The sequence below is a fragment of the Conger conger genome, chromosome 14 (genome assembly GCF_963514075.1).
Source record: "Conger conger chromosome 14, fConCon1.1, whole genome shotgun sequence".
Classification (NCBI taxonomy): domain Eukaryota; kingdom Metazoa; phylum Chordata; class Actinopteri; order Anguilliformes; family Congridae; genus Conger; species Conger conger.
Window position 1 is genome coordinate 14620995 of NC_083773.1, and position 20694 is coordinate 14641688.

The window sequence follows — 20694 nt, forward strand, 5'->3', positions numbered from 1 at the left end:
TGTTTGTTTCCTTCTTCCTTTCCTGTCTCAGTTTTCTGAAAATGTTGCCTGTTGGTATTAATAGCTAGAGAGCTGTGCTGGATCTTTAGTTATTAGACCAGACAGTGGATGCAGTGTTTGAGTTTGATGAAAAATATATTTAACAGAAAAATCTGCAAGTACCTGAAACAGGTAATATGTGGCAGGACCTAAAACAAGCAGCTCAAGCACAAAAAATGACTAATTTGTCTGAATGAAAGCAGTCCTCCACAGTGTTACGTTTAACCTTCAACCCCAAATTTTTAATATTCACAATATTAAACATTTCAAGTAAAGTTCTGCTTTACAGTACAGCGAGGTACTTAATATGAATTGAGTTGATTGTGATGTACTTCACCTAAAATGCCTGTATTTTATTTAAGCACTGTCTGATCCTCATTTTGAATTCCCTAGTGTTGAATGTTTCATTCCTATTTTTAATTCCCTAGTGGTGAAGATACTTGCCCTTCAGTTCTGTTCACTTTTAAGGCCCTGACGCTCAAAGCTGACCGTGTAGTTTGAGCGTCATACATTGCTTAGATTAAGGTGAGTTAACCAGATGTCCGCAGTTTCCCCATTTCAAGCATTTCAGGGATGCGTGGACATTTCCATTTCAACTCTCAATAAGGTATGAATAAGACGTGTTACTGGAGTATGCTGCGTTAGTCCATAAATGGGCATAATGAAAACGACCGGGACGCCGGGGGCGGCCTGTAGCGTAATGTTTAAGGTGCAGGTCTGGAATACGCAAGGTCGGTGGTTCTAATCCCGGTGTAGCCACAATAAGATCCGCACAGCCGTTGGGCCCTTGAGCAAGGCCCTTAACCCTGCATTGCTCCAGGGGAGGATTGTCTCCTGCTTTGTCTAATCAACTGTACGTCGCTCTGGATAAGAGCGTCTGCCAAATGCCAATAATGTAATGTAATGACCCGTTTGTTTCTTCCCACAACCCTCAGCCTTCCCGTTTCCTTTTTTGAATTGCAAATACAGACTATCACGAGCGCCTGGAATGGAGAGTTATTTCTTTTCAGGGAGGTGCAGAATGTATGTGCATGTAGTATCAGCTGTAGTCTTTGTGGCGTGTTTGTATGAATCTATATATACGGGCGATGTTAGACGACTCAGAGATTTGACAGTCAGCCTTGGTTACCACTGGTTCTTTGACATCGGCTTTGTGTGTCCGGGCGTTTACAGTCCTGATCTGCATAGTCATTGAGCCAGAAGACGGAGTCCTGCATGGTCTGGCTGCAGGGCCTCAACCAAACACACCAGCAATTATAATGTAATGAGGTGGGAACCATATTTCACCTGATAGCCTCTCAGTTGGTGACTCAAATAAAGAGTTGTGCATGCAAGCTAATTGGCTGAATATGTCAAAAGGAATGCCACCATTCACAGCCAACTTTTGATGTATTAGATATTTTTTCATACATAAAAGCTCTGTTTCTCTATAAAGTATCCCTAGTTCACAGGTTCTTTGTAGGGCAAAATGTTTAACTGTTGGAGTTTACCATAAAGTTTTCCATAAAGAATTTTTTTCTAAGAGTGTAGAAAATGTTAATTACTTGTAAAATGTTATTTGTTCTGTGTGTGTATGCCTGTGCGAGAGAGAGACACAGAGCAAAAATATTAATATTAATAGAAAAACACCTTTTATTTACATAAATTACAATAAATCACAAACTGGTTCACCAAAGTCTACGTTAAAAACATTTGTTATATTGTACATTTAACAGATTTACTATAATTTACTTCATCTCTCAAAGAAAAGGGCATCTTTTATTAAAAAGAAAGGGGTATACTGATTCTTTTTATTTATTAATGTTTTTACTGTTTTTTCTTTTACCATAGCTACTAGTCAGAGAGAGAAAAAACAGAATTGGGACATTGTACTCACAGCACGTTGAGAACAACAAAATCAGAACAACTTGCAGTGACCATTCCCATATTTGAAACACTGTATTTTCCACTGGAGATTATACCTAAACTGCACTGGCTGAGGGAGGAGCATTGCCTTCACAATGAGGATGTTGTGGAGTCCACCACCTCTCTGCCATTGCACACCGTCGGTACGAAGTTAGATGCTGAAGCTGTGGAAAAAAGCACAGGAACCACAGGAATGTTTTTCCTACTTTTCTAAATTAGTTATGATTATTATTCAATTGTATCTTACTTAATTTGATTAATTAATTAATTTGTGTTTTTTAATTTTTGGGGGAAGTTTTGGGGGAAGGAGGAGGGAGATTACAAAGCTCCTGAAAATGTTTTGCTGTGTGCAGAGACAAGTGCAGCATGCCCATACTTCTATCCTGTCTCCACAGGAGGCTTATCGCCTGAAGGATTGAAAAACAATTTCACCAAGTGAGGTGAATCTTGGTTAAATGATTCAGGGCCAAAATATTGAAAGGAAATTATAGAGCCTGCCATGTTTTTATTTGTTTAACAGTATCTGCGCCACGGCCATCCCTTCCCACCAGTCCGAGGGAAATAAACATTGTGGATCTAGGTATCTAAGGTGCATTGATAGCTGCAAAGTAACAGCAAATGTTAAAATATGTTTTGCTTTTGCTGCCCAAAAGCAATCTGATGTCTGTGGGGTTCAGTGTGCCTTGTCTAAGAAGATCACACTCTACAAGGGCACGTTACTCCCAGCTAGAAACTGGAAGTGATTCTCACTGGCACTGACCCCTAGGAACTAGTTGGGGTGGGCGAATCACCCAGATTCAAAGCAGATTCACTGTAATCTAAATGTGCAGCCTTAAAACTGTGTGTAGTAGGCCTGGCAAAGATACAGAAAGAGAAAATAATTATCTGCTATTCATTAATTATTTGTGATGAATACGACCATGGTGCTTGGAGCAGGTCTAACACATATTTGACTTGATTTTAGTTGTGACTAGGAAGTTGAATGTTTCAATTTGTTTGTCTTGCTTTAACACTACTGCTGGTAGCCTTGAGAAAAGGTAGCTGACCTGAAACCGTGCATATTTATTACATACAGCATGTGTGGAAGTGTATGTGACTGTGAATGAGGATGTTTGATAAGCTAGTAAAAAATGCAGTCGGCAATGTTCCCCTTGGAATGAAAATTGAACTGTACCCTGGAGTGCTAATAACAACTGTTTGTAGTTGTGTGGAAAGCACTCACCAAGACAGGTGTTACCATGGGAATTGTTTTCTGAGTGAAATGTGGAACGATGTGATTTGAGTGAAGCCCTATTTATTTATATAATTTACAGAAGGGAATGGATTTCTTCATGCAGTGAACATTTCAGTTGAGTAGACTGTATTTGCCTGAAATTGGGGGACTATGTATGAAAAGTGCTGTGATGTAAACTCAGCAAGCACTTTATTAGGTATTTATTAAATTTTTTAGACTTAAGTCTTCTGCTGTAGCCTATCCACATTGAGGTTTGATGCGTTGGGGTTTGATGCGTTGTTGTAAAGAGATGCTCTTCTGTATACCACTGTTACTTGCAGTACTGTTACCTTCCTGTCAGCTTTGACCAGTCTGGCCCTTCTCCTCTGACCTTTCTCGTGTTTCTGCCCACAGAACTGCTGCTCACTGGATGTTTTTTGGTTTTTCGCACCAAATATTAAATAAATTAAATATTTGCATTAACAAGCTTGTATACAGGTCTACCTAATAAAGTGATCACTGAGTACATACCTGGTGAAATCAAAGTGTATGAGAATATCCTTTGGTTAAATAAAAGCAGACAATGTGCACTTGTTTTTGTGCCAAACATTATGGAGCTCACAATACACATTAAATCTTATCAGTGTGTTTATAGTACAGTCGAGTGCAAAGATTTGGGCACCCCTGGTCAAAAAGCCTTTTACAGTTCATGTCCAAGTGAACAGAAGTGAACTTGACCTCACAATGGCACAACTTTAAACAAGTTTTAAAAAAATGTTAATATTACTTTACTCTCATAAGCAAATGGATTACAATGATACCAAAATATACAGTTAACCCTTTGAGACCAGGTCGTCGGCAGGCAATAAAGCACTCTTCCTAAACAAATGTTAACAAGACAAACTTTTCCTAAGGCATTTTTGATCTTTTAAATGTGTTAAAAACTAAGATTTTCACTGTCCGATGGTCATATTATCACATATTTTCTAATAAAGAAAGTCAGTCCTTTGGAATAGGGGTGGGGTTTACCATAAATCTACCGATGCAAAGAAAAGCACTGCTTTAGTCCGTAACTTTAACTGACAACAACCAAGAGCCAATCAGTACTCTAATCATGGCTCTAAACCAATGTTTCCTGTGATGTGTGACATTGTTTTTTTTTCTCATGCCAAGACATTGGAGTGATAGAAATATGAACCAGAAGCCTTGGAACACATTATTTGTTGGCTGTGTGTAATAAAATATAAGAATTTCACGTGTTTTTCTCTTTTTTTCCCTTTTTTTTTGGTCTTTCATTTCAGTTCACATATACAGTATAGTACAATGAAATGACTGTTTCATGATTTGTGCATGTAGCTGAGACTGTTCTGAAAAAATGAGCCATGGCCTGCATAGGAGATTAGGTATTGTGTCTATGATCACATAGAATGGTACATTTTTAATGTGAAAAAATGATATTACTCACATTTCCATTACTCACTATACATAAAATGGTGACTAATTTTCAGAAATCCACACGATGGAAAGATTGTGTGAGATGAGGTTGGTGATGAAAGAAAGAAAATGACATCCGTCTGTTGATTATGATATGACGTTGATGCTGAACTGACAGTGAAGATCATGATGACGACGATGTGTTTTTCAGCTGGCGTTACCCTGTGAGAAGCTGGACCCGGGGCCAGTGGTCACGCTGAAGCGCGTGGTGGCCACTCTGAGCGTGGTCACATTCTTCTGGGGCTGGAACAGGATGATGTGGACCTTGGGTGCGAAGAGGCAGCCCAGCACCACCGAGCCGCTCAGGCTGACAGAGATACACATGGTGGTGGTCTGCACCTGTGGGAACACAACCAGCCAGACCAGCATCAACATCAGGACACTGCAGTGCACAATGAGTGCAGATCAGCATTGGTGTCCCTGGTCTCTGGGAAGCTACACAGACACTTCAGCCTTACCTCCACAAACTCCCTAATAAAGAGCTGAATGAATGTTTTCATCTGATTTTCATAAGATTGTCTAACTAAAGAATGTTGACTGCCCATTTGAATGCGGCGCAACACTGCTTGGAACGGCAGCTACATTTTAAAATGCTAATTTAAAGTGACAATGCTACAATATGAGGCTCTTTTACATGCTGTCTTGATGGTGTTGTGCTCATGGTTTTCAGCAATTTTATATTTCTACAGTATGAAGCCATTGTACTGTACTTGCTGTGTCGTGTAGGTTTTGTGTACATAGTTCTCATGGTTTTCTGTAACTACTGTATAATACAGTATATTATTTATATTTCTATTATAAAGTAATGGGTAGCACTGCCACCTCACAGCAAGGAGGTCCTGGGTTTGAATCCCCGTTGGCCGGGGCCTGTGTGGAGTTTGCATGTTCTCCCTGTGTTTGCGTGGGTTTCCTCCGGGTACTCCGGTTTCCTCCCACAGTCCAAAGACATGCAGGTTAGGCTGATTGGAGAGTCTAAATTGCTGATAGGTATGAGTGTGTGAGTGAATGGTGTGTTCCCTGTGATGGACTGGCAACCTGTCCAGGGTGTATTCCTGCCTTTCGGCCAATGTATGCTGGGATAGGCTCCAGCCCCTCTGCAATGCTGATAAGTGGGTTAAGGTAATGAATGGATGGATGGATGTCTTCATGCAGATAGGACACTGGAGAGCTATACCGGATAGCATTAAATATGAACAAATCAATATGATTATCAATTAATGGTTTTCAAGTGCAGTTATAAATGTTTAATAAGGTTGAAATGTAACATTATACTGCATATCATCAACTATTTTTTGTTACTTTTAGTGAATGATTGAGACAATTATGATATGTTAAAAGATTGTAGTAAAATGTTATAAGGTAGCTGTGTGCACTAAAGAATGAGAGTATACAAAACACCAGCTGTGCTTAGTTCTACCTTCTGTGAATTGTCAATCTAACAATCCTGCCACCATCCTTCAATAGCACATTAATTACCATACAGGATACAGGATTAAATATGAACATTGTTTTAATGCAGTACAATGCTGTGATCAATGCACCTATGAAATGTATGAATGTATAACTACATTACATTTTGTAGTGTAAACACTGAATCAGGGACTCTTGAATCTGGTACCATGAGAAGAAGTGTGCTTTTATGATAGCAGCATGGATTTTGGAGAATATATGAATGAGAATATATCAGAGTACACTGCTATTGCACAATTTTAATTGATTCATAACTATTCATCCAATCAATAGATTTGAGGTCAAAGAAGGAGGGAAAAATATTTTATTTTTTGCAGTAGCACATAATATTTATTTTATATATATAATATCTAAAAACCTATGGTTTATTACTGTACAGTAGGTCATGCAGGTTTCTTACCAAGATGTTCATATGAACCATTGGTAATATGAGGGAGCCAAGTGTTGTTCCACTATTATTATTATTATTATTTTTACAGTTCTGTGCTTACTCCTGCAGTTTCATACTTTTCTCTAGCACTGTTCATTTAAAATGGTAAACATTTCTGATCTTCAGAGTGAAGAAAATACCTTTAATATTTCATGTGAAATTTTACGATTATTCCGACCGTGTTTGCTCTGACAAGGTTTTTTTTAATATTCAGAGGGCAAATTGGAAGCATGGTGCATGAGCCACATGGAAAAGCATGCTGAATTATTCAGCCTCCTTTGTAGTGCTCTGATTGCCATTTCACCGCTGAGTGATATATATGGAAATGAGGGAGTCCAAGAAAAATCTTTAGAGAGGAGTAGAATTCTGAGCAGACTTTGGTGAAAGGGAGAACAAGGTGACAGATACTATGCAGCGAAGGACAGGCAGAAACATGTTAGAAACCCCCATGAACAGTTCTCCCATTAAAGAGTCATATACTGTATATTTCACAAAGTATGGAGCCACTTACTACAGTTTTACAATAAAACGCGTTGTTTAGTGTATGTGAGTGGATTGAAGGTTCCCAAAGTAGTACCACAGGAACCTCCAGTCAAAATTACATTTAACATTTTCAATGTGGACACAAATGCAAACCTTTTTTTGTATTATGACTATGCAAATTTGCTCACGAATAATTAAAAAGTACAAATTTGCATATTAGGTAAAACACTTTTTGCTTTCAGTGGATTAAGTAAGAGTTAAAAATTTAGTAGAAGCGAAATGTCATAATATCACAAAATGTAGTAATCTTTTCACCTGTGCTGCCTCCGCTTAATAGTTTGCCCTGTTTAAAAAAACACAGCTGCATTGTCTTAAAATAAATAAATAAAACATAACACTTAATCTGCCTTTCCCATCTCCCTCCTTTCTGGTCCTTCAGAGAGTACACAGCTGGGATTCTAGCATCACTTTTACACCCCATTCCACACAGATACACAAGGGACCAGGCTGTTTACCCCCTGCAGACTCCATACTGCCCCACCACGGCACCCTTTGTGCACAGAACACATTTCCCCAAGAGACCACCTCTTCTGGGTTCCCATCTGAGGAGAGTCAGGGCCAGGGTGGACCACGCAAGGAATGCAATTGATGAGCTGTAACAAACGTACAGCCCTAATGCTATTAATTTATTGCTTAACCATTCAGTATATTGTCAACACTCTGCAATTTAAAATCCATTTCAGGACAGGCTACTCTGTCCCTGCAATACGATAAATAACCGGTGTGTGCTTTTAGAGATGCTTGGCAGTATTACTTCTGTAGTTGTACATTGATTTTTAAATGTATTTCTTTTTTAATGTTTTGTAGTATTTATGTTGTGTTTTACAACTAAATGGCAATATTGATATTGTATCCATATAGACCATGTATTTAACATGTGCCGAGATTCAAAAAGTATCAATGGTGGAATTTAAGCACCACAGTGTAATCTAGGCAGTAGTACCCCCATAAAATGTTATTATATTTTTATGTTGTTTATTATTTTACATTTAGTATATATTGTACATCCCATCCCCTCCGCTTAACCAATCATTCACCCTGGATGTGTTACTCTCTTCATCTAATAGGAATCTCGTAGAGGTAATGCACAACTGCAACTATCCCTCTCTGAGAACATCGTAGCACAACACCCGTCCCTTCCTCACACTTAATCAGCCCAGCTCTTAGGCCAGCCGCCAGTCATTTCCTTTCTGAACTACTGCAGAACCCTCCTCGATGACCTCCCTGCCTCAACCACCAGACTTGTGCAGCTCACCTAGACTGCTGCTGCTCATCTGACCTCAACCACCAGACCTGTGCAGCTCATCCAAAGAGCTGCTGCTCATCTGACCTCAACCACCAGACCTGTGCAGCTCATCCAAAGAGCTGCTGCTCATCAGATCTACAACCTGCCCAGGCTCACTCCTCTTCTCATCTTCCTCCACTGGCTACCTACTCTTCACATTCAAAACTAGGTGTAAAAATGTAAAAAAAAGGTGTAAATGTTTAGGTGTTTAGGTGTAAAAATGTGTTTAGGTTTAATATTTTCATTGTTATAATTCAAGTAGTTTTTTTATCGGGTTCACATAACATTTATTGATTGTAAGTGGGCCGCTGTGGCTTCTTGGTGATACCGCATTTTTAGATTCCTGCATTTCATTAAAATCATATGAGTGGATTCCTGATAAGAGTGTCTGCTACATGATTTTAATGAAATGCATTTAGAAATGTCCGGGTTGTGATTTAAAAGATTGCATAATGAATGGCTCTTAAAAAACAAAACATATCACTGAATGAAACTCACCATTTTGGTTTGGTTTGGAATCAAAACTCATTTTGGTTTCTTTAGCCTATGCGGTTTGTTTTTGTTCATTAAGTGAAAAGTCAAATATCCTAACTTAATTCAAGTAAGCATAATTAGATGAGGAAACGATGGCATGGTGTCAGCTTTGAAAAAGGGAAATCCAGTGAAAGGCCAGTTTCCGCTGCCCTGGCCTGATTAGTATTCTCTGTCAATGACACCCATCATCACAGACAAGCTCCCCTGTGATGGCAGTGCCAACCTCCTGAAACCTGACGGAATGACACTTCACTATTTAAAACCCCTTTCACTTCGCAGAGCATTGACGCACTCTCCAGGCTGAGGTTTCTTTTGAATAATTCCCTTCCCAAGCACAGAGCACCCCCACATATTCCTCAGTTGCCGGGTTTTTTTTTTTTTAAACTATGCTGGCTGTTTAATTGCAATTCTTAAAGAGTATTTTTTTTAAGTGTAAGCAAGCCTCCAATGGCAGCAGAAAATTGCACCCTGTGGATATTTTGTTGAAGTAAATCAACACTTGTTTGGTTGGCTTGTTTGGTTATAATAATCATATTATAATCACAGTTAGTAGCTCGACTGATAATTGCTTGCCATCTATCCCTGAGTTTCAAGGACATTCTATCCTCATCTTATTTGTTGCTTTGTGCAATACATTTTTAAAAAAAACATTTCCTATCCAATCAATTGTCTTGACACGATCTGGTCAAGCCCTTTGTTCTCTGCTGGTGCACATTCTTAAGCCAAATAATAGAGGTCTCCTTTCAGCATACTTAAAGACAGGCCTTCAAAAGGATTTTATGTCCATCAGCTAAATCAGTGGGTGCTATAGATAAACACACAGAGGCAAACAATTTATAAACTGTGTCTGTGCAGCACTATGAATTTGTACGCTGAACATTCAGGAATGAAGCAGCCAATCATTCAATTGTGATGACAGGGGGCTCTTAAATGCATGTGAAGGTTATAGGTTGAAGCTTAAAAAGCAATATTTTATTCAGACTGGCATCTTTAAATTATAATTATTGCCTCTGAATATAGCTGTCAGAAATCCATCGCCCACCTAATAACATGTAGCATCATAAAGTGGCTCCAGACAGGATTTCAGACCAGATTTAATTTTGCTAGTAAATGTGAATAACCTGTGACATGAAACATATCGCTGGTAGATAAACAAACCCTGTTAAAAAAAACCTAATTACAAGGCTTTTAAAAACTATGCAATCACTTGCCACCTATAATAGACCAGATGAGACAGCCATTTTACAATTAGAGGGCCCAGAGAAAAAAAGCTTTGACCCTTTTCCTCAATGCTTGTTTCAGTTGTGAAAAAACAATCTCCCTTATTCCATAAAAATGCTATGTGTTCATCAGTAGGCTCATATGATATCTGTATCAAACAACAATAATTCTTCAGCCAACTCAACAACTATCACAGTAGCTGAGGTGATTGACAATGCTGGATGAGGTTGATATTTTATTCATTCATTCATTATCCAAACCCGCTTATCCTGAACAGGGTCGCAGGGGGGCTGGAGCCTATTCCAGCATACATTGGGCCAAAGGCAGGAATACACCCTGGACAGGTTGCCAGTCCATCGCAGGGCACACACACCATTCACTCATACACTCATACGTATGGGCAATTTAGACTCTCCAATCAGCCTAACCTGCATGTCTTTGGACTGTGGGATGAAACCGGAGTACCCAGAGGAAACCCACGCAAAAACGGGGAGAACATGAAAACTCCACACAGAGAGGCCCCGTCCGACGGGGATTCAAACCCAGGATTTCCTTGCTGTGAGGCGGCAGTGCTACTTGATATTTTATTTGTATTTTTTCTTTTTTTTACCATTTCTCTGTATAGTGCTTTCTGGATCTTCAAGTAAAAGGTACAACCCTTTATCCATTTTCAGTTACACATGCAAGCAGCAGTCGCAAATGCTTCGTAACGTATGCTCACAGGTGAGACTGAAGTTAAAGGTTTGACCTCCAAAATAAGCTTTGGCCTCCACAAGCGCATCACTCACCCTGTAGTCGCTGGCCGTGACATAGAAGATGGGCTGGAAGGCCAGCCAGATGATGCAGGTGGTGTACATGGTGAAGCCGATGAACTTAGCCTCGTTGAAGTTCTCGGGGCACTTCCTGGTCTTGAAGGCGTAGACCGTGCAGAGGATGATGAGCACGCAGTTGTAGGTGAGGGACACCAGCATGCTGGAGTCCTTGCTGTTGCACTTGAGCGTCACCACGTCCCTCCTCTCAGGGCTTATCTCCTTCCTCACGCCCGGAGCCTCCACCAGCAGCCACACCACCACCACCACCAGCTGGCAGGAGATGAGTGCCAGGCAGATGACCACCTGCGAGGTGGGGCTGATGAAGCGGGGCCGCTGGGCGCCGTCCTTCACGCCGTTGAAGATGCGGGCGATGCGGTTGGTCTTGGTCAGCAGGGCCGAGTAGCAGACGGCGAAGGAGGTCCCCAGGCCCAGCCGGCGCAGGGTGCAGACAGCGGCCGAGGGCTTGGCGATGTAGATGAAGGTCATGCAGTAGCACATCAGGACGCCCAGCAGCAGGATGTAGGACAGCTCCCTCCCGCTGGCCTTCACCACCGGCGTGTCGTTGTTCTTGAAGAACAGGCCAATGACAAACAGGGTGCAGAGCATGCCCAGGCAGGAGATGGTGACAGGCCCAATGGCCCAGGCGTCCTCAAATCGGATGTATTCCTCCGGCAGGTCATAACAGCCGCTCAGGTTCTCCAGGGGCCACTGGCCAAAGCTGCAGTCCATGCAGGTGAACTGGTCCAGCAGGTACTGGTAAGGTTGGCAGGGGATGCAGATCCAGCAGCAGACATCCCCGGGCTGCATGCTCTTTATCTCGTTCTTCTTGCAGGGGTCGCTGCACTGAGAGGTGGGCACCACCTGGCTGTCCCAGGGGATGAGGGAGGTGTTGAGGGTCAGGTTCTGAGCCCAGTACCCCACTTTCCTGTAGAGGAAGCGGCCGTCCTCTTTGTGGTAGTGGAAGATGTTGTAGCGACCCAGGCTGTCTCCAAAAGAATCAAAGTGGACCGTGTTTTCAGTGTCCGCCGGGCGAAATGGGGCTAAGGGGAAAAAAGAGCACTAGGTGAATATCCTTTTGTCACATACCAAATGATTTCTAACAGTTTTGAGTTTTAAACTAACCTTTCATATGATGGGGCCTAAATGGAGCTAAAAACAACACATGTACTTGTACTATATCATACTTTCACAGACAGTGTATCGATGAAACTGCTATTCAGGATTATAAAGGTTTCCTGGGCTTCTAATATAGCATACTTACAAAGCGTTTTCTCAAAGCATTTTCCTCAAAAGTCCTGGGATCCAAAATAGCATGTACACAATCTCTGAACAGCACCAAATAGAAAGTTGTTTATGTATTATTGCAAGTTTGATTTTCTGGTGTTTTTATGGAAATTAAATCACAGAGTATCTGTTTTATCACTTTAGCTTGTGGTATAGTATCTTGTCTATGACATCAAATCTCTTTTCAAAACGAGTTGTTTCGGGAGAGTACCTGAAGTACAGGAAACAGGCACAAACAATACAGGTCATAGGCCTAGAAATATGACAAAGAAAATGTGTCCTTACCTATTGTCATGTGAGTAAGATACACGGCAGCAAATAAATAGTTGCATGGTACATGCATCCACACCAAATTAATCAAACAGTGGTAAACAACAATGTATGCTTCCATTGGGCATCTCTCCTTCTCTCTTTATAAAGCGGCAGTCAGGTATGTATTCTTTCCATACAGCATTTCAAGAATCTGCCCCGTCCTTGCTATTTATTCTACTCAACTCCCAGTCGTGGTCCTGGTACCTCCACGCCTGGACTATTGCAATTTCCTTCTCTCTTGTCTCCCTGATTACACCACTAAATCCTTGCAGCTAATTGAGAATGCAGCTGCACGGCTTGTCTACAGTTTTTTTAAGCATGTTCATATCCCACCCCTCATCTCACTTCACTGTCAACCCATTACAACTGACATCAAGTCTAAAAGCCTGGTACTAATCTACAGGGGAGTGCATGGAACAGCTCACCATACTTCCAGATTTATATCTTTAAGCCATATACCCCAGCCAGATATCTCTGCAACCTCAAGGCAAAAGGCTCTCCTGGTGTGATTGCTTCTCCCAGTCATAATGCCTGTCTGCACTGGTGGTCAGGAGAACAGAATCACTAGCTATCCAACACAGACTGATCCATCTTGGTTTTGCTTGCATTTCCTGTTATTTTGTTTATCTTCATTGATGTCGTCTGTATGTATTTAGAATTTGCTCTTAACTGGTTCTTAGGTTATTTACTTCACTTGCAGTAGTGTTAGTGATGTTACATCTTTACTAACTGGTCTGTGGATGTCACATATTAGTGAATGTACTGATGTTTCTCTTATATTGTCAGTCCTTCTGGATACAACTGTGATAACTGAGTATAATGTAATGTAAATGTAATGTAAAGTTAGTTAGTCTCTGTTTAAATAGATGTGGGAGTTCACTAGTTATGTCTGCTCTGATGGCCTCACAGATTAAGGAAATTAATTTGGTGACTGGCTCCTTTAAAGAAACACAATGTTTCAGATATCCTGCAAACTGCTGTCTATAGTACTGTTGGTAGGAGGAGGTGATGATGTTTGGGTGTTTCCTGAGCTAACACTCTCCCTGCTCCTGTCTGCAGAAATGCAATTCTGTTGTAGACATATTATTGTATTGGGACAGACATATCTGGCAATAAACCAGGAATTATGAAAGCCAAGTACATAGTTTAGCCATACACACCATATTTAACAACATATTTAAGCCACCTTAACCATGTCACAAAGCATAATAAACATCCCATCAGCGAGAAAGATGGTGGGACAGACTTTTATTGATAGCGTAGCCCAGGCAGAATATATTATGCATTTTTACCTGACAAAATGACTCAAGGGATTAGCTACTTTGTTATTCATAGCACAGACTCTATCATTTCCTGCCATCAAGACCGAGTGTGACAAAATGTTTTACTGGGCGTGAAGCTGATAATGAATGTTTTATCTTAGCAAATTGAATCATCACAAACCCTTACCAAGTTATGTGAATAAACCTAAACCATAATATGAGTATGGAGCTCATGTTAAATTAGTTATTGGTCACATGGGTTACCATTTCAGGACAAGCAGCTTTGGTACATGTTACAGTCTTGTGACAATGTAGTTATAACACAGCTATTGCTGATGTGCAAACCGTCCTAATGTGTTAGAAAGCTGCACACACCTTTTGTGTTTCCGGGTCAGATTTGACCCGTGGTTTAACTAGGCACAAAACACAGAAAAATAAAAGATTGTTTATAATGTTTTTGGTTTTTTTACCTCATACTGTAACTAACTTATTACCCATTCATAAGCATACAATGACTCTTTGTATGGGACCAAAACCATTTGTCTTACAATGTACCACTCGTTCTCAGGAAAATAAGTCTAAATTCAAGTAAAGACAAGGGGTAATTATGTTAACTGATTATTAAGGACTAATATTAGAACACACTGTCCTAGAATAAATTGCTTGTGGGTTTTTTCTAAAATTACATTATTAACCATAGCGACATCTGTGGTGTTAAAATTGACCTATAGAGATCTATGTTGGATTTTCTTTTTTTTCAGATAGAGAGCGATTGATAGATATATAGATAGAGAGATAAAGAAAGAAAGAGAGGGTGTGTGTGTGTGTGTTCAAGTTCCTTTTTAGAGTGTCTGTGTGTGTTCAAGTTCATTTTTAGTGTGTGTGTGTGTGTGTGTGTGTGTGTCAGTGTCCATATTCTGCAAGACAAACAGACTGAACTATTTTTTCCTTGACCTTGATATTTCCCATGGGATATGTCTGATGAGAAATGTAAAGGTTGGACTCTGGTCTTTAAAACATTTAATGTTTTTTATAGGTAAATTACAATCACAGTTGCAACTGCACTAAGAAACTGTAGCTTGGGAAACTGGGACTACAGCTTTAAACCTCCAAATCTCCATGTCAGTCACCAGACAGAAATCATCAGCCCCCGGTTCCCTCCTTGTATACGTACCGTCAAACTTGCTTTTCAGGATGAAGTCCCTATAGAGCTTCTTCCCATTACCTGGCTTCATGGCATCACACAGCTTGGTGGAGTTGGGGCACATGGCCTGCCTCATGTTGTGCAGGGCATGAGCCATGGCGTACACAGCGTTCACCACAAACATGATCTTGGACTCCTGCTCGAAAACGCCGTCCCGGAGGGAGTGCCGGCCACAGCTCAGGTCGTGCAGGCTGCACTGGAAGCGGTGCTCCCAGAATTCCTGGAACCAGGGGTTGCGGGTGTTGTTGTATGGGTCCAGCCTGGTGAAATATTCTGCGAACTCCGGGATGGGGTAGGAAGCCAGCTCGATGGTGAAGGCCCCTTCGGCCACCAGTTCGCTGCCCCTCACCACACTCTCCTGCGCCCCCCAGCCGTCGCTGGCCACCCAGAGGAAGGACACGTTCATGCGGGCGGCCGCCACCAGCAGCTCCCGGGCGTCCTCGCTGCGGGTGAAGAGGATGACCACCTTGGCGTTGGACTTCTGCAGCAGGGAGCGGATGACCCCCTCGTAGCTCTGCCGGCTCATGGAGCGGCTGACCTTGGCGGACGTGGCGATGCAGATCTGCCGGGCGCGGGCCTCCTGCTGGAACGCGTCGATGCCCGTCTCACCGTAGTCTCCCTCGGAGGCCACCGTGGACACGTAGGTCCAGTTGAAGTAGCGCAGGATCTCGGCCATGGCCTTGGCCTGGTAGAAGTCTGGGGGCACGGTGCGGGCGAAGTAGTCGTAGCGGGTCTTGTCGCTCAGCTTGGCGCTTGTGGAGGCGTAGCTGATCTGAGGGATCTGGAAGAGTCTGAGCAGGTTGGCCACCTGTTCACATGGAAGGCAAGAACAAATGAATACATTAATAAATGCTTTATTACAAGTTCATCACAAAGTCACAGTGAATTCTTGTGAATGCATACATAAAATACCAAAAATCGTAATGCGGAATTTACAATATGTTGACCATGATTTTCCTTGATGCAGGTGAATGTCCTTATCAGGATATAATGAGGTTTGCTGTGATTTTGATGTTCCATTGCTTTCAAATTACTATAGTTCCCATTTTCCTTTTCCATTTATTTTCTTGAAATGCCCAAAATAGTGACACAAGTACTCAATGAGGGAACAAACAAATGATCCGCATCTGTGACTGTGTCACACCGCTCTTATTTTAGCCTAAAAAGCAATCAGCCCCATGCCAGTCTCAGCCCTGCTGTCTCTCCTCTGGATCCCAGCGGCTTCTCTCACAAGCATTCATCTCTCTGACTGTGTGGCGAGAGCCCAGAGGCCCTCTCACTCCTGCCTATTGTCATAGAAAATCTATGATGCTGTCAGTCCTATTTGCCTATATTGCCATGGAGGCAGGGCAAAAACCAATGAAAGGTGTACTTTAGATGAAAACAGATATAGATAGCCACAAAATCCCAATAGACTCTTTATTACAGTCTTTCTTTGAACGTATAGTGGCAAATACTTACGATGAAACAATCCAAATAGGATAGCAAAAGCATGCATTTTACTCATGTCTGAGTCTTAAAAATGACAAACCTTTCCAAAACTCTTTAACTAAGCTAGTTGTCACAGAGTAGTATTTTTGCAAACTATTCCAAGGTATAAATCAGCAGCTTGCAGCTTCAGGGAATCTGGTGTAGGATCCACATTTCCCACAATCCCACAGGACAATTCCGCGACGTCCACCCCGCATGACGTCTAGCTCGGTTCAGCCAATCCCGTAATGGCAGGAGCAATAAACTTTCCCGTATAAGAACAAGACATGTTCTTTTTCTCCTTCTATCCATTCCCTTCTTCGACGCACCCTTTTTTTGGCCATTCGCTTCAGCTCATCTGCTCCGATACTCGGACAGAGGCTGAATGCTGCGCAGCGCACTACCAGGCCTACGGACACACCTAGTTACCTCGCGGTAACTTTGTGGCCTATAGCGAGTGGAAACTGGTGTACGCGGAACATTACATCAGTTTACCCTTGCAAAGCTCACCAACAAACAACAGCAACAAACTTTTCCACCCGGAAAAAGGACCAGCGAACATCCTTCCAGCAACCGAGCGGACCAGACGACAACGCGCGGCTAAGACGGGAACACCCCAGCTTTGCGCACCTCTCCAGGACATCATTCACAGCACCATCGCGGCTCCTATAAAGACAGCATGTCTTTTGGATCCAATGCGTATGGACAACAAACATTCAGGCATAGCCAGTGTTTAGTTTCGTCTGTTTAACTGTTTTTGTGAATCTGTGTTTCCATATTTGCCGTCTTATCATTAGAATGTATTTTGTTAGCTATATATATATATATATATATATATATGTGTGTGTGTGTGTGTGTACGTCAATTGATTCGCTGTCTTTTGCGCATATATATAGAGTAAACTACCCAAGTAGTCTTCTCACAGCTAACAATAACTAACACACCCACTTTTACTTTCCTTTGTTCAAGGGACGCATGCGCTTGCGCGCGCGCACACACACACACACCCTCCTAACTTCCCCTTAGTTTATCTGTTCTGTTTTTGTACGTTTGTTTAATAAATATATTTTATTAAACCTGTCTGTTTTGGCGTCGCATAGACATGAGAGCCGAGTTAAAGCAGTCTTTCGAAGAACTTCCAACCTTCAGGTTATCAATATGTTTAATCATTAATATTGGTTATTTTAATTATTAATTAAAATACTACATTTGTGGTTAGATATTTCTGATAACAGTAATTTTATGAGACTGATTAATTTTTTCAGTTATACTGCAACATAACATTAATTGGCGCCCCGGTTTCGTAGAGAGTAAAATCCCTACGTTATTTGGTGGCGGCCCGTGCGAGGACCCTACACTGGTCACCCTTTAGACATCCTATAGTTTTATCTTAAGAGTACCACCTGAATCGGAAAGAGTACAATCATCCGCTTGGACTTTTAATATAGGAAGACACTCTATGAACAGAGATGTCCATTTTTGTGGTGACACAAGGGCATAGGGGAAATTAGCATATTTCAGCATGGCTGAAATAATCCACAGCACAGAACAGTTTCATTGCCTGCTGCTGGCGGTTGTCTCACTGCCTGAAGGAAGCACTATAATGCACTCTCTTGGATGCAGAAATGCAGCTATTTCTCTTTAATTCAGCCTCAACTTCACATTCTCCCTACAGACTAGGAACACAATATAATAAAACTGCTGAGAGTTTGTTCCTCTACCCTCCACTCCGGGCTTTAATCCCGTATTATAATTCTTAGGGATCCAAGCACAAAGTACGGGAACCCTATTGTTTCTGTTCTGTTTTTCATTAATATTTTCTGTACAACTATTATTATTATTCCCCAAAACGGAATGGGCAGCAAAAACAGTAGGTCCTAATGGTATGATTCCTGTCCTCCCCCAGTACTCAGGTTATAGCAATTATACCTGATGGCCATTTTCTTTTTTAAAACAGCTAACTTGTCAACCCTATATCTGATCCTCACCAACCTCGGCACTCATATGTAGACTCTGTGGACCCCTGCCAAATTCTAAACTACTCGGCCAATAGGTGTCACAATAAAAAGTGAATAAGGTTAAATCCCAACTGTAACTCATCAACCATTTCACCAATAAGGTAGAAATTTTGTATCTTCCATCTCTGTGCAAGATTCCAACAGGATGTTCAAATATGAAAAGATGTCTTAAGAAACTTCCATGCCATTCAATCAATCAGTCATTTGACAGGCTTCCAATGGCCGATTGTCATGAAACTTAGTGGGTGTGTTGGCCAATGGATTTGGTACCCCTGTGTACAATTGGGAATCAGTCAGCCATTAGGGGGCACTATAGCAAACAAGCAGATTCTCAAAGAGTGTATCATTGGCAGTGGTTAATGGCAAATCATATAACAAACTCAATTAAATGTAACTCCTTCAGCTGAACAACGTACTCTCAAGAACCAACATAGGCAGCCATTTTGATTTTCTGCCATTTTGAATAGACTCTCTGGGTTTTTAGCCCATCTTCACAAAATTGGGCTTGAAAGAATCTGCGGAGTCTGAACCTGAATAAATGTTGACTGAATATTTTTTCTATCTTTTCAGCATGAAAATTCATGATTGCCGCATGGTTACCCCATTAATTACTGCTTGTGGTTTATTTATTATCATTACTATCATCACTTTGTCAGATGCACGTAACTGAGGCTACATTCAATCACAGGTCAACATTTCCTAATGTTACCCAACAACCTGACACCCTATTTGAGACTCCATATTATTCAAAGCCCTATACATCATTCTCTTAATTTGCAACTGTTGTACTGAAATGAGGGTGCTTGGCACTATTGATTCCACTAGTTGGCAGCACAATCCACATTACTGTTTGAAAACAAGATGGAATCAATAACAGTGAATGCTTTTTATGGGAGAACGGCAAGCCAAATGTTTAGATATTGAAAATTGTTAATTTACAATTGGAAATGTTTGTTTGGTGTGGTAAATTTGTCAATTTTAGTCATAGTCACGAGCCAGCACGCCGTTAATCATTACTGGGATAATGGGACTTCATTCCCATGAAGTTCATGCAGAGAGTGTATGACATCAGTTTTGTCAACACTTCCAAAGTTTTTTAATTTTGCATATGGATTGTAATCGTGCATGCAGACATCAGTTTGCAGACATCATGTAGTGAAACTTTTAACATTGAAATAAAGTGCTGAACACCAACTGGTGACTTTCTTGTGTTCTTCAGTCGAAGGGAATTAAGGACCAAGCTCCACCAGTGAACAGGCACATATTGTATTGCCCTTTTTCGTATTTTTCATTATTATTATAGTTTTAGATTACTCTGCAACGAAAGCAGATATTACAACTGTGGAACATTGCAGTAAAGGGTCATAACTGGGAAATCATATCTGCTGGGTGTCAGCCATTTTTCATGGCATTTTTTGTGCACCCTGCATTTTGTCAAAAACCCATTTAGACATCTTCTCATATAGCTATTGCCCAGTCTAGCTGCAATTTTGGTATTATCTCTTTGGAACATTATCTGTAAGAGTTGTTAAAAGATCAGATGTGCAGTCAAGCAATATGGCTGCAATATTCTGACAAATTAGGTGGTGAAGGCACTATAAAGGCTGAGTGGCCATATTAAAACCATTTTGTTTATTGGCATTAAAATTGGGAGACAGAAGAAGGATGTGGGTTAACTAGAAGTATGTGAGTTAAACTTATCCTCCCAAGACCCACACCATGTTATATTTTTCAATTCTTCTTGCTGTTACCTGATAACTACAGAAACAAAGCAAAGTCTTTGAACAGGAAGTAGTAAAAAAAAAAATGATGTCCTCATATGAGGACAATGAGCTTACAGTATGATCATTCATTCATTCATTCATTATCCTAACCTGCTTATCCTGAACAGGGTCGTAGGGGGGCTGGAGCCTATCCCAGCATACATTGGGCGAAAGGCAGGAATACACCCTGGACAGGTCGCCAGTCCATCGCAGGGCACACACACCATTCACTCACACTCATACCTATAGGCAATTTAGACTCTCCAATCAGCCTAATCTGCATGTCTTTGGACTGTGGAAGGAAATCGGAGTCCCCGGAGGAAACCCACGCAAATACGGGGAGAACATGCAAACTCCACACAGAGAGGCCCCGGCCGACCGGGATTCGAACCCAGGACCTCCTTGCTGTGAGGCGGCAGTGCTACCCACTGCACC

General features: G+C 41.3%; 1 protein-coding gene across 2 annotated transcripts in view; it reads right to left on the minus strand.

Annotated features, from left to right (window-relative positions):
• Window positions 1–1647: 1647 nt before the first annotated feature.
• Window positions 1648–20694, minus strand: part of LOC133110435 (metabotropic glutamate receptor 2-like) — a 54889-nt gene continuing 35842 nt past the window's right edge. For both annotated transcript variants that reach the window (XM_061220537.1, XM_061220538.1), the window contains exons 3-6: window positions 14979–15816; window positions 10923–11986; window positions 4813–4990; window positions 1648–2108 (exon numbers count right to left, since the gene is read on the minus strand). In XM_061220537.1, the coding sequence (XP_061076521.1) occupies window positions 2035–2108; window positions 4813–4990; window positions 10923–11986; window positions 14979–15816 (2154 nt within the window). In that variant the 3' untranslated portion in view covers window positions 1648–2034. The remainder of the gene's footprint in view (window positions 2109–4812; window positions 4991–10922; window positions 11987–14978; window positions 15817–20694) is intronic.